Here is a 13,006-nt window from a genome sequence, read left to right as displayed (position 1 = left end):
GCATAAAAACAACGCAACACATACTATGACATGATCGACGCAGAAAAGAGAGATTATACTTGCCTTTTGATGTTTAACGTTATCGAAACGACGACTCCGACGCGGAACGAGTGCGAGGATTGATCCGGGATGAACGTGACACTAATTTCTTGCAATAAAATCACTGAAATTTGCTGGAGAATATGGAGAGGGAGGGGGCGGCTGCTGTGTATCTTAGAACCCTAGGTTTCTTTCTCAAGAAAATGAGATGGAAGAATGTGTGTGCGCAAATGAAATATGTGTGTGTGACTTACGTGAGTGGTGTGTGTAATAATGTGTGTGGGCGTGAGTTTAGTAAATTTGGGGAATATAATACGCTAAATTAACAATTAAAAATGCTAATTAAAAGATAATCCCCTCATTTACAAAATCCTCCAATTAAATAAAACACACAACCACTAAACTTTTAAAATTTTGAAGCTTCAAAATCACTTAATAAACAATTTAGGCTTTAAAAGGTTAAATACTAAATAAATTATTTAGAATGCCCCAAACCCAACTTAAAATGAAATACCGCATTTAAAATTTGCCAAACTCGTCACCGGTCTCTTTTCCTCGGTCCCGCATCGAATAATCTCCTGAAACATGAAACTTTAAAAATATTTTAACGTGCATCACATAAACATTAAAATAATGCAGTTTATATAAATCATGCATCACTAAATCATTTTAAACTTAAATAAAATATTTAACAATTAAATAAATGCATGGGTTTTACGTGTACTGAAATTTGGGCTCTACAGAAGATGTGGTAACACCTATCCACAACATGCAACGAAATATATAAATTAAACAAACCAATAAAGTTTTATGACTACAATAATACATAATAAATCATGCACAATTATAAAACAGATGCGGTGCCTCATGACAAAATATTCACTATAAAATTGTAAATAGTTAACAAACTAATACTAGTGAAAGTACGAAAAACGATCTTCTTTAACAAGTCAAGGAAGTAAAGTACATCTCAAATAAATAATTATAAAACCACATATGCAACTATTGTATTACCGAATTCCGGAGCCACAAATAACTCTTCAACCGACACTTCACACGAGTGTTGTCTTCGAGTGTCTCCAACACCTCACGAAAACACAGCAAATAGCGTGAGTCGATCACGCCAAATCTTCACTGATATAATTCTTTAATCTTCCTTCGATTCTCGACAAACATCAACCACACAAGTCACGCCCACAAGCTGTTGTCATGATCTCTTATTTATATCCTCATTTTGCCCTAGATTTTATTTGTTGTAAAGAATCCTATATACATAGGAAACCAAGAATTTCATTAGAAAATAAACTCTTTTAAATAGTAATATGATATCTAGAGATCTTATCATTAATATCACAATATTATTTAACAAGGAAAATATCAATAGAAAATCTAATTAGTCTAGAAAGGCAAAACTCCATATTTAAATATGCCGATATTATCATCAAGGAAAAAATTAATTAAGGAACAAAATATTCATTTCACTCTCTGTGTTTTGTTTAGATTTATTTTAATGCGTGTAATATAAGTTTATTCTCTCTAAATGATCTACATATGACATAACGTTGGCTCGATATTCTTGCAGCACTCTTGCTCGAAAGTGTTGCAGAATTTCGTCCTTCCTTCCACAGCTGGTGCAGCTCGAAAATTCTGAAGTTTTTGGAATGATTGTAGTGTATTTTTCAATAAACCAATGCTTCAATTTATAAGCCTCCAAGAATAAGCTAGATAATGGTGCATTTCCTCCCAATAGCCATAAACTCAGTTTTTAAAGGCAATAATCAGCCTTCAAGAGGCTGTTAAAATCTGATTGCAAACATGTGTCAAAATGCCATTTCAAATTTCAATTATGGGCATGTGTACATTTTGAATTATTTTGAGGCCAAATTTTTTGATTTCTCGTGTTAAAGATTGAAACTTGATAACAAAATAAAGATAATTTATAAGATAATATAGAAGTCTTTTGAAGTCAACATCGATCTATTAACTCATGCAATCAAGTTCCACAATATCATTCTTTGTTTTTTAATACATGAGCCACGTACAAAAAATATATATATATTTACAGAAGTCGTATTATTTATGTATTTATTTATAAGAAATGCTTCCATTCCCCTACCTGCATTAATATATTACCGCCTCATAATTTCGCTATGATTAATAATTTCCTAATTAACGTTATCCCACATGCTTCGGGTACCTTTTTCACATTCAAAGATTGCTTAAAAACAATCACATCTAACAAAATATATTTAAAAAATTTAATCAGTCATCCACCATTACTCGTCATAATTTAAACGCCTAAATGAACTTGGACGCACACGCACAGCACTCACTCTGTAGCCATTATAAATACACCCTTTCTGCGACTTCTTTTCCAACAACCATTTCACAAGTTCACTTCTTTAAACAAAAAAAAAAAAAAAGCAAGATCTCTCGAATGGGTGGAAACTCCCCGTGTGCGTCGTGCAAGTTGCTGAGGCGGCGCTGCGCCAAGGATTGTGTATTTGCACCGTACTTCCAGTCCGATGACCCTCACAAGTTCGCCATCGTTCACAAGGTTTTTGGTGCCAGCAATGTTAGCAAGATGCTGCAGGTACATCTTTTTTTTTTCCTTCATGTTTTCGTACTCCTTTCGTCGTATCCGCAACTTCAAAATCATTACCTGGAATGAATCTAGTTAGTGGATAGTCCACACATGGTGTGCTTCACTTGGTGTAGCATAACAGTAACCGGTCACACCATCTGAATGCGAAAAAAATATGAAGTTTTTCCCCTAAATCCTGACACTGTACCTACAACAATTTTTAGTACAGAAGAACCTGAATAACCAATTCGACATCAAAACCCTAGAGCTTTTCAAGAAAACCCTTTAACGGGCTACGGTATATGAAAATCGATATTCTTAATCATAAAAACATAAATTTGTTTTTACATCTTCATATATGCATTTACTTGACTTAATTAACAAACATTAACAATATCACCATCATCCTGGCAGGAACTTCAAGTTCATCAAAGAGCGGACGCAGTGAGCAGCCTCGTCTATGAGGCAAACGCTAGGGTTCGGGATCCGGTCTATGGCTGCGTAGGCGCGATATCTTACCTTCAAAACCAAGTTTCTCAGCTCCAAATGCAGCTAGCCATGGCTCAAGCCGAGATACTTTGCTTTCAAATGCAACAACAAGATCAGCCGAATAATTTTCCGAATATCAATCCGCTGCTTGTTGAGGCAGATGATAAATCATTCTTGTTCCAAAATAACTATAACCATCTGCCTCAGTTTCTCAATTTTAACTCTTCCAATAATGATATCTATAGTAATAGCAATAATGTCATATACGAGTCTCTCAAGAAAGAGTTCTACGTTGGGCATGACATGGTTTCTTGAATATTGACTAAATAAATTATTCATGTTTTGTTTAGTGTCTTTTTATATTGTTTTACTTATTTATTTATTTATTTTTGTTGGTATTTTAAGTTTCATAAGAATTATGATTTTATATAAACATTTTAGTGAGTTATAGTGACTCAACCACATGAAAACATCCCTAATTTTTATAATATATAATTCTTTCAAAAACATGCACGAGTTTGTTTTATTTGGCTATTTCAAAATACTTAATTTGACTACTTTTCACCTTTTAAGAACCTCTCCTAAAAAATTGAAGATGTATTAATCTGAATATGCAAATAAAAACAAATTCTCCTTCATTTTTTTTAAAAATTATCAAAATTAATATGTATAAATTTGGAAATTTTGTTTTTATATATGTGTGTGTGACGTAATTAGCAATCATGTGTTATTTTGATGACAAAGTTCTACATAATTGTTAATTAGTTTTATCAATACTCAACTATTTAATAACTAGTTAAATAATAATAATTTAACTGTTTGACTCAGGCGACGTCCCGGGATTTCGGTCAAGGGAAGGGAACATAGGCCAAAAAATTAAGGCAAAATTTAGTGATGATTCAGAAACTAACTATAAGAATTTTAAATCTAAAATATTATATTAGTTAAAAAAAGTGTAAATTCACTTGTCTTGATTGGTTTATTTTCTGTTTGACTTGTTAGATACAAACCCTTTAGTCGTATTTTTTTAGCATTGTAAGAATGAGAGACAAGACAAAAATATGTGTTTCACGTAGGATAAGGGAGTCTAGAAAGTGACAAGAGTAGGGGTTTAATTATATCTGAAAACAAGGGTTTCCTCCTAAGTCAACCCTAACACGTGAAATAGGGAAAATTAATTGAATAAAAAGTTATTAATTAATATTCTTTTCCCATGAACAAATTACAGCGGCGGTGCCTCTCAAGGACTAATGATACATTAATTTTATTTAATGGCGAAGTCATTAACTAATTTATCAATATAAATGTAGGGAGTGTAATTCCAATAATTATATGTCATATGGAGGGAAACAATTATTTTATATTTCTAGGAAAATTGAAATTTTGATCCCGTATTATATGTTGTTGATTTTCAATTTACATATTCTTTCAATGCTTTCCAATTTTAGCCTTTTAATTTTACATCTAAAACTACTGATGTTACAGTACTCGACTCGTCAGTATCATGTGGGCGACATATAAAAAATAACTAAAATTATATTAAAAAAAAAGATAAAGACAAACTGAAATTTGACATTATAAAAGATTTATTTAATTTTTTAGTCATTTAAATTGATTTGTTTTGAGTTTTAGGTGTAACTTGACCATTTTGAGTTTTTATCCAACAACTTGGATAAAATATGCATTATACATATTAAAATCTATCTAAATAAAAATCTCATTTTGAAATATTGAGTGTTGTTTTGCTTTATATTTCTCCTTTGTTTTTGTTTAAATTTATTTTAATTTATGCAATATAGGTTTATCAATGTAATATGAGCTACATAATAGAACACTGGTATCAAATAAATAATATTCAATAGTTTGTTGGGAGAAAGAAAGGATAATTTTTTTAATGAAAACTAAAGGTTGACAAACTACATGATTAAAATATAAAACAGACTACCTTACAAAACTAAAATTGCAATTTTTTCACGGGAAATGAGTTCGTTTAGGTGGAAATTATTTCAGCTATAACATGAAGGACTTAAATAACAGTAACCTTTTTTTTCCCTTTTTTGGCTGACTATTTTACAAGCCTTGAATTAAAAAACAATATCTATAAGTATTGTTAATTATAAAACCATTATTTTGAAAAATAAATTCAAACATGCAATATGGTAGAGGTGGAAGAAGTATACAACGTGAGGGCAATTCTTTGTTATTAGGATTCTCACGTGGGGAGCAGCGCAAGAAAGTGTTAAGCTCATGGTACTTAAATAATCCATAATTAAATTTAGTGCTTCTCAATCACTTCAATAATTTAATATTAATACTGCTTTTTTTGATAATCTCCAGAATTATATAATTAATTCCCTGAACCAAAAATCAGCCTAATTAATTAGCATAAAATTATTTAGATTCTTGATTTTGTTTTTCTTATACAAAAATCAACTTATATGGCTGGTTTTTTCAACGACAAGAGGAGGTGGGAACCAAGAAATTTTAACAAGCATGAGTTATTTAAATTATTAACAAAATATGATGAAGTCATCAATAGTTGAGAAATTGATCTTGGGGTAAAACTAAATAAAATATGTAAGAGATGTTGCATTTGAGAGAAGCATTGTCTTTTGTTATTATTATTATTTTGGGTAACCCAGTTATCCAGGCTTTTTGCCTCACTAAACTCGGCGAGGACGACATTCGCACTCTGGTTCGTTCTCTTGGTAAATCTGGATGCGATCATAACATATACACACATACAGCTGATTCTTTTTTGGTTTTTATCTTCCATTGTGATCTGAAATCATGACTCTCACATTATCTTCTTGATCATGTCCATGGGGCTCTTGACGTATATTTAAATATAGGAGTTAACAAATTTGTTTCAGTTGACCAAAATATTGAATAATTTATTCATTGGGCTTATTATTTACCTACACACGGTAGTATCACAAAGTCATCTAAAAAGTGAAATTCTCATAAATATTATAAAAGAAACTAAATTATGTACAATTACATCATAGATGAGTTACCGAAGAAATTTTTGGACTAAAATATAAAATAACTAAAATTATTTAATTGTAAAATGTATTTTATGTTTCTTGTTTTGTGACTTACTCATTTATTCTACATCTTGATACATTAACTTTTTAGGGATTAATTTTTTCATATAAAAATTTATATTTATATTTAATTTAGCCCACCTAAAGATTAAATCCTGATTACGTCCCGGCTTGGGATGCATTCACTGCTAGTTAATATAGATGAACGAGGTTCCGATTAGTATCCTAGGATTTGCTCTTATTAAAAATTAATATAGGTTTGAAATCGAGCACTCAATTTGAATTTGTATTGATCATTAGAAGATACTCGAGGGGTGCAGGAGCAGATTCAATAAGCTTGTTCTGATTTCCAGTGGGAACATATATATCGTAGTTGGGGAAAATTTGCAGTCAGTCCACGAGCCATGAAGTGGATGGAGGAAAATTTGAAGTCTGTCATGAGTCGTAATCCTCAAATCGTCAAGTCTGTCCCCACGAGCGTAAAGTTGTTCGGGATTGGAGCCGGTTTTTCAACTTTTGGTCGGTAGCATATGACTTGAATTCTTTTCAATGTGAGACCATGCATTTCAATGCTGCTTTCTTGCAAGACCCATTCAGATTCTTCCTCCAAGGAGGATACTATACAAGACATTATCACTGATGCCCTGGAAAGGGCCCCACTTATTATTGAACTCGGGTACGAAGTGTGGGGATCCGAACTTAATTCGTCTTCTGGGATTAAGTGGATCAATTAATTAATCTGAGTTTAAATTTATTTATTTATTTTTTAATATACATAACATAAGATAATCAATCTCGATCTATCAGGCTCTTCTCGATCCTAATCATGTCTCACCTGTTGTCATGCACACATACAAACACAACAACAGCCGGATAACTCCGGTGAGAAATACATTCCCAGTATAAACAACGTATACATGCAATCATATAAACAGATATAAAAGCATGGAATAGATATCAATAACATGTGTCATAATCTGAAAGACATGAATCGATATAAAACTGTAAATCAAACTCTCGACTCATAATCTCTGACTCGACTCTTCTCTAATCTAGAGATCCCGGTTCCTGGACATTGGCACACTATATCGAATCTCAGCAATAGAAGTTGATCTGCTCCGAAGCAACATCGATATAAACCAAACATCCAGTGTCTTAACACATCCGCCAAAGACTTGGCACCTCAGCCAATGACTAGGCACATCCGCCTATGACTCAATACATGCTTTGCTATAAATCAATAGACTAAACATATCCATCTCATTAATTGCAAACATCAATGCAATAAAATAAGGTATGTGGTTTTGAGAAACTCAAGTCGAATCTAAATCGAGGCGTATCTTCCCGGTTCAACATTGATTATACCTTTCTATTGTCGATCTGACGAAGTCGAAGTCTGGAATTCGAAACTATCGATATCAAATGTCCTGTCGAAGCTCTTGACAAGAGAAGTACAGTACTGGAGTTGGATTGAAAATCGGACGGCCGGATTTTGCGTAAATCAACTTCTATTATGTGAAGGAACTCAAATCTCCTCTGGAGCCTTTCTCGTTCTTTCTTGCTGCTGTTTCAAGGGAATGAGTACATTTACACATTATATTGCATGGCCAAGACAAGTGGCTCACTTCTTTGTGCTGCACGTCTCGCGCATATGCGCGACCTCCTCCGGCGCATATGCGCGAGACCTACTGGTCTTGGCATCAAACTTTCTCCTGCTCGCGCATATGCGCGTCCTCTCTTCGCGACGCGCATATGCGCGAGGTTCTCTGCCATGCTTGTGCATATGCGCGCATCCAGTCGCGCATATACGCGAGGTTTTGTGCCTGCCTCGCGCATATGCTCCCTGCTCGGTCGCGCATATGCTCGAGAGGTTCAGTCCTCGCACATAACATATTTTCTTTTGGCTTTCCCGGTCTAATTTTTTCCGTCTATAATCACATCAATTCATAATCAATAATCTCAGATTAACAGAATAAAAATCTCAGGCATTACATTTCTCCCCCTCTAAGATCTGATTTCGTCCCCGAAATCACAGGCAATCAAATCAAATAGCAAATCAGCTACAAGAAGGAGATATAACAGAAGCTAAACAGAAAACTCACATCATGAAAATAACTCTGGGAATTTCTGTCTCATATCTGATTCAGTCTCCCAGGTAGCTTCTTCAATGCCATGACGACTCCACTGAACTTTCACAAGCGGAATAGTCTTCGTTCTGAGCTGCTTTTTTTTACGATCAAGAATCTGGATCGGCTTTTCAAAATAACTCGGCGTCTCATCAAGTTCTTCCTCGTCTGGCTGAAGAATATGAGATGCATCAAGAAGATATTTCCGCAATAAAGAGACATGAAAGACATCATGTATTCTAGATAGAGAAGGCGGTAAGGCGAGTCGATAGGCACGATCTCCTATCTTCTCGAGAATCTCGTAAGGACCGATATATCGTGGAGACAACTTCCCTTTCTTGCCAAATCTGACAACGCCTCTGAAAGGAAAAATCTTCAGAAATACTCTATCTCCTGCCTCAAATACTAGAGGTCGACGTTGAATATTCGCATATTTGGCCTGTCTGTCTTGAGCTGTTCTCATTCTCTGACGAATCAGCTTCACTTTCTCTGCCATATCTCGTATCATATCAGGCCCAATCTCAGGTACCTCGGAGATATCATCCCAATAAAGAGGGGATCTGCACTTCTTGCCATACAACGCTTCAAATGGAGCCATCTCCATACTCGTCTGATAACTGTTGTTGTACGAAAACTCACAAAGTGGCAAAGAATCTTGCCAAATAGTACCAAAATGTAGCACTACAGCACTAAGCATATCTTCCAATATCTGGATAGTCTGCTTTGACTGTCCGTCTGTCTGAGGATGATATGCGGTACTCAAATGTAATTTAGTACCTAGAGCTTGCTGCAAACTGTGCCAAAAGTGCGAAGTAAACCGAGGATCACGGTCTGATACAATCGACATCGGCACTCCATGCATTCTGACCACTTCTTTGACATAAATCTCTGTCATTTGGTCGTGTCTGTACATCATCTTGTATGGAATAAAACATGCTGATTTGGTTAATCTGTCAATCACAACCCAAATCGCATCACAACCTTTGGAGGATCGTGGTAGATTCATCACAAAATCCATAGAAATGTGATCCCATTTCCATTCAGGAATAGACAAGCTGTGCAATAACCCTCCTGGTTTCTTTCTTTTGGCTTTCACCTGTTGGCAATTAAGACATTTTGATACAAACTCTGCAATATCTGCTTTCATCTGTTTCTACCAAAACTGTCTTTTCAAATCATTATCCATCTTTCTGCCACCAGGATGAATACTGAATCGAATACAGTGCGCTTCTGACAATATCCGTCGTTTCAAATCTGAAACATCTGGCACAACTAGACGATTATTCACATACAGTACATGATCACGTACCTGATATTCTGATCGATGCCCTGCTCTGACCATCGAAATCGAATTCTGCACATTCTGATCAACTTTCTAAGCGTCTTTAATTTTCAAAATCAGCTCTGGTTAAACTTGAACAGTATATAGTCTCAACGGTTTACAATCTATCTCAAATGCTAATCCAGAAAAACAGCAATCTTCAATCAAATTCGAAACACCAATCGTCGATAAGGACAAAGAACATACCTTTCGACTTAGTGCATCAACTGCTGCATTAGACTTCCCTGGATAGTATTTGATTTCACAATCAAAATCCTTCAATAAATCAAGCCATCTTCGTTGCCTCATATTCAATTCTGACTGTGAAAACAGATATTTCAGACTCTTTTGATCAGAATAAATCTCAAACTTCTCACCGTATAGATAGTGTCGCCAAATCTTCAATGCAAAGACGATGGCTGCCAATTCAAGATTATGAATTGGGTAGCGAGACTCATGTGGCTTCAGTTGTCTCGAGGCATAAGCAATAACAATTCCTTGCTATATCAAAACACAACCCAATCCTCTATGAGAAACATCACAATAAACCACAAAATCATCAGTACCTGATAGAATAGTCAATACAAGAGCACTGGTCAATCTTTTCTCCAACTCTAAAAAGCTGGATTCACATTCTTCAGACCATACAAATAGAGCATTCTTCTATGTCAGCTGAGTAATTGGCTTCGCAATACTCGAGAAATCTTTAATAAATCGACGGTAATATCCTGCTAAACCCATAAAACTGCGTATGTCTGGTACAGATGTAGGTCTAGGCCAGTTAATCACTACCTCAACCTTGCTAGGATCAACAGAAATACCATTTCCAAATATAATATGTCCCAAAAATACAACTTGTTTCAACCATAATTCACATTTCGAAAGCTTGGCATACAATTTCTCAGCCCTCTGAATTCTCAACACAGTTCTCAGATGCTCAGCATGATCAATCATATTTTTGGAATAAATCAGAATATCATCGATAAAAATAATCACAAAATCATCAAGATATTTCTGAAATACACGGTTCATCAATTCCATAAATATGGCTGGAGCATTCGTTAAACCAAACAGCATGACTATAAACTCATAATGGCCATACATGGTTCTAAAAGCTGTCTTCGAAATATCAGAATCTCTGACTCTCAGCTGATGGTATCCAGATCTCAGATCGATATTGGAATAAACAGAAGAACCCTGCAACTGATCAAATAAATCATCGATACGAGGCAAAGGATATTTGTTCTTTACCGTAGCCTTGTTCAGTTGCTGATACTCAATGCAGAGTCTCATTGAACCATTCTTTCAGTTCAATTGATGCCATTCTATACGGAGCTCTAGAAATCGGAACAGTACCTGATACAAATTCAATGCTCAAGTCTATCTCTCTGACTGGAGGCAAACCCGGAATCTCATTTGGGAAGACATCAGCAAACTCACATACCACTGGCAAATCAGCCAATGATGGGTGATAATTGCAAGATTTGCACTTAATGTATATTAAATTCCATGTTGAATTATGCTTGTTTCGAACACAATTATGCGTTTTTGGTTTGTTTTGATTGTCTTTTAAGGAATGCAGAAAAAGAGGACACGAAGCCAAGTGAGCCAAGAAAACAAGTGCACAACCAACCATTATCGAACAGAAGCAGCCGCGCACAATGATATGCAAGGTGATTGGCAGAGGTGTGCGCGCGTTCGCGCCACATCATGCGCTACCGCGCGCACACAGACGAACCTGAAGACCCAAGAGGCGCGCGCAGCAGCGCCACATCACGCGCAGGTGCGTGCGCACCAATACAGGCGAATGACCAGACTCTTACGCGCGGCCGCGCGACTTCACCCGCGACCGCGTGCACACATACACGGGCCAGTGAGAAGAAGCAGCCGCGCCAGAACTTGCGCAACCGCGCGCGCGGCATCCAGAAAAGTTATAAAATGGGCGCCGCTAGGTCAGAAATGAGGGAGGCCGTCTTGGGGAAGAAAGAAACGAGAGAAGCTAGCCGTCTTGGAGAAAATCACGAGAAATCAGAGCGCATACACGAGACGAGGATTCAGAGTGCGAAGAACAGCCACAAATACGAAGAACAACAGATCCGGGGACGGAGACGACACTTCGGATTTGTTATCTTTTCCTTCGTTTTTTTTATATATTCTACTGTGAGGCGATGTCTTGAACTGAAAATATGTCTTGTCTTCGCTTGGATTTCATGATGAACTAATTTCCCATTCTAGAGAATGATGTAGCTTTGTGGACATGATGATTTGACGTGGTTATTTTATATGATTGAATTCCATTGCATATTTAATTGTGTTTCTCTGTGTTTATTTTTCTGCAATTTACTGGCCATAAATTGTTCGTTGTTTGATTAATTCTATAACTCGGGAGAGGGACTAGGTATATAGATCCTTAGAGACACATCGTTGAATGTTTATAGCGTTCGGAAGGCGTATAACTTTAGCGAGGCTTAGGTAAGAACATTGTTTGCATGTATCAATTGAACTTAGATTTTATTAGGAATAATTGAATCGAATTTTGATTTATACAATTTATTCGTCACTTGGGAAAGGGGGAATAAAATAATTAAGTGTTCTTGGTCATTAAATAATTGGAATTCGTGAATATAAAGTTACTGGGAATAATTATCGTGGAAACTTGGTGAAATCATTTCTCTAGATCTCTTTTCTCATTATTATTTCTCAATTCGGTGATTAGAATAATTTTTTGTTTTCAATTACTTTGATTAAACAAACAAAATCTCTTTTGATTTTTCTAAATAAAGTCTTGACTATTTTAATTACAAGAAATGTTATACATTTTTATGCACACTCCTCGTGGGATCAAAACTTGCACTCAAAATTACATTTTACTATAACTTGACGTCGTGCGCTTGCGAGCAATCAAGAAAACACGCAACAAGTTTTTGGCGCCGTTGCCGGGGAGTGTCAAATTTGAATTTATATCAGTATTGTTACCAATTAGTCTAGATTTTAATTTAGATCTTTTATTTTATTTCATTTTTTGATTTATTCACTTTCTCTGTTTGACAGTGCATGCTAAGATCGCACAGCCCTAATTTGCTTATTTTTGATCCGGAGATCGAGCGAACTGCGAGAAGATTAAGAAAAGCGAGAAGGGAAGAAATCAAAGCGATGGCTGATAACAGAGAGAATGACCGACAGATGCCGCCTGAGGCTATATCAATCAGAGATCACTTCCGACCAGTGATCAACAATCATTATTCTGGAATTGCCCGAGGGACCATCAACGCAAACAATTTCGAACTGAAGCCCGCCCTGATCAATATGATTCAACAAAACCAGTTCGCTGGAACTGCTTCTTCAGATCCTCACGTTCACCTGAGAACCTTCTTGGAAATCACAGATACGGTAAAAATTA

The 13,006-nt window shown here is 35.7% G+C and overlaps 1 protein-coding gene across 1 annotated transcript; it reads left to right on the top strand.

The window, feature by feature from the left end:
* Window positions 1-2,315: 2,315 nt before the first annotated feature.
* Window positions 2,316-3,475, top strand: LOC142548114 (LOB domain-containing protein 12-like). Its single transcript, XM_075656457.1, has 2 exons — window positions 2,316-2,632; window positions 3,038-3,475. Exons 1-2 carry the CDS (start codon window positions 2,342-2,344, stop codon window positions 3,425-3,427), a joined length of 681 nt encoding a protein of 226 aa, XP_075512572.1. The 5' UTR covers window positions 2,316-2,341; the 3' UTR covers window positions 3,428-3,475.
* The last annotated feature ends 9,531 nt before the right edge of the window (window positions 3,476-13,006 follow it).

This window comes from Primulina tabacum, chromosome 6 (genome assembly GCF_025594145.1).
Source record: "Primulina tabacum isolate GXHZ01 chromosome 6, ASM2559414v2, whole genome shotgun sequence".
Taxonomy (NCBI): domain Eukaryota; kingdom Viridiplantae; phylum Streptophyta; class Magnoliopsida; order Lamiales; family Gesneriaceae; genus Primulina; species Primulina tabacum.
The sequence above is the reverse complement of the archived record's forward strand: the minus strand, read 5'-3'. Positions and strand labels throughout refer to the sequence as shown.

Coding starts and splice junctions, on each gene's coding strand:
- LOC142548114 (XM_075656457.1), top strand. CDS start 2,342: ATGAACTTGGACGCACACGCACAGCACTCACTCTGTAGCCATTATAAA. Junction 2,633..3,037: donor ATGTTAGCAAGATGCTGCAG/GTACATCTTTTT, acceptor TCATCCTGGCAG/GAACTTCAAGTTCATCAAAG.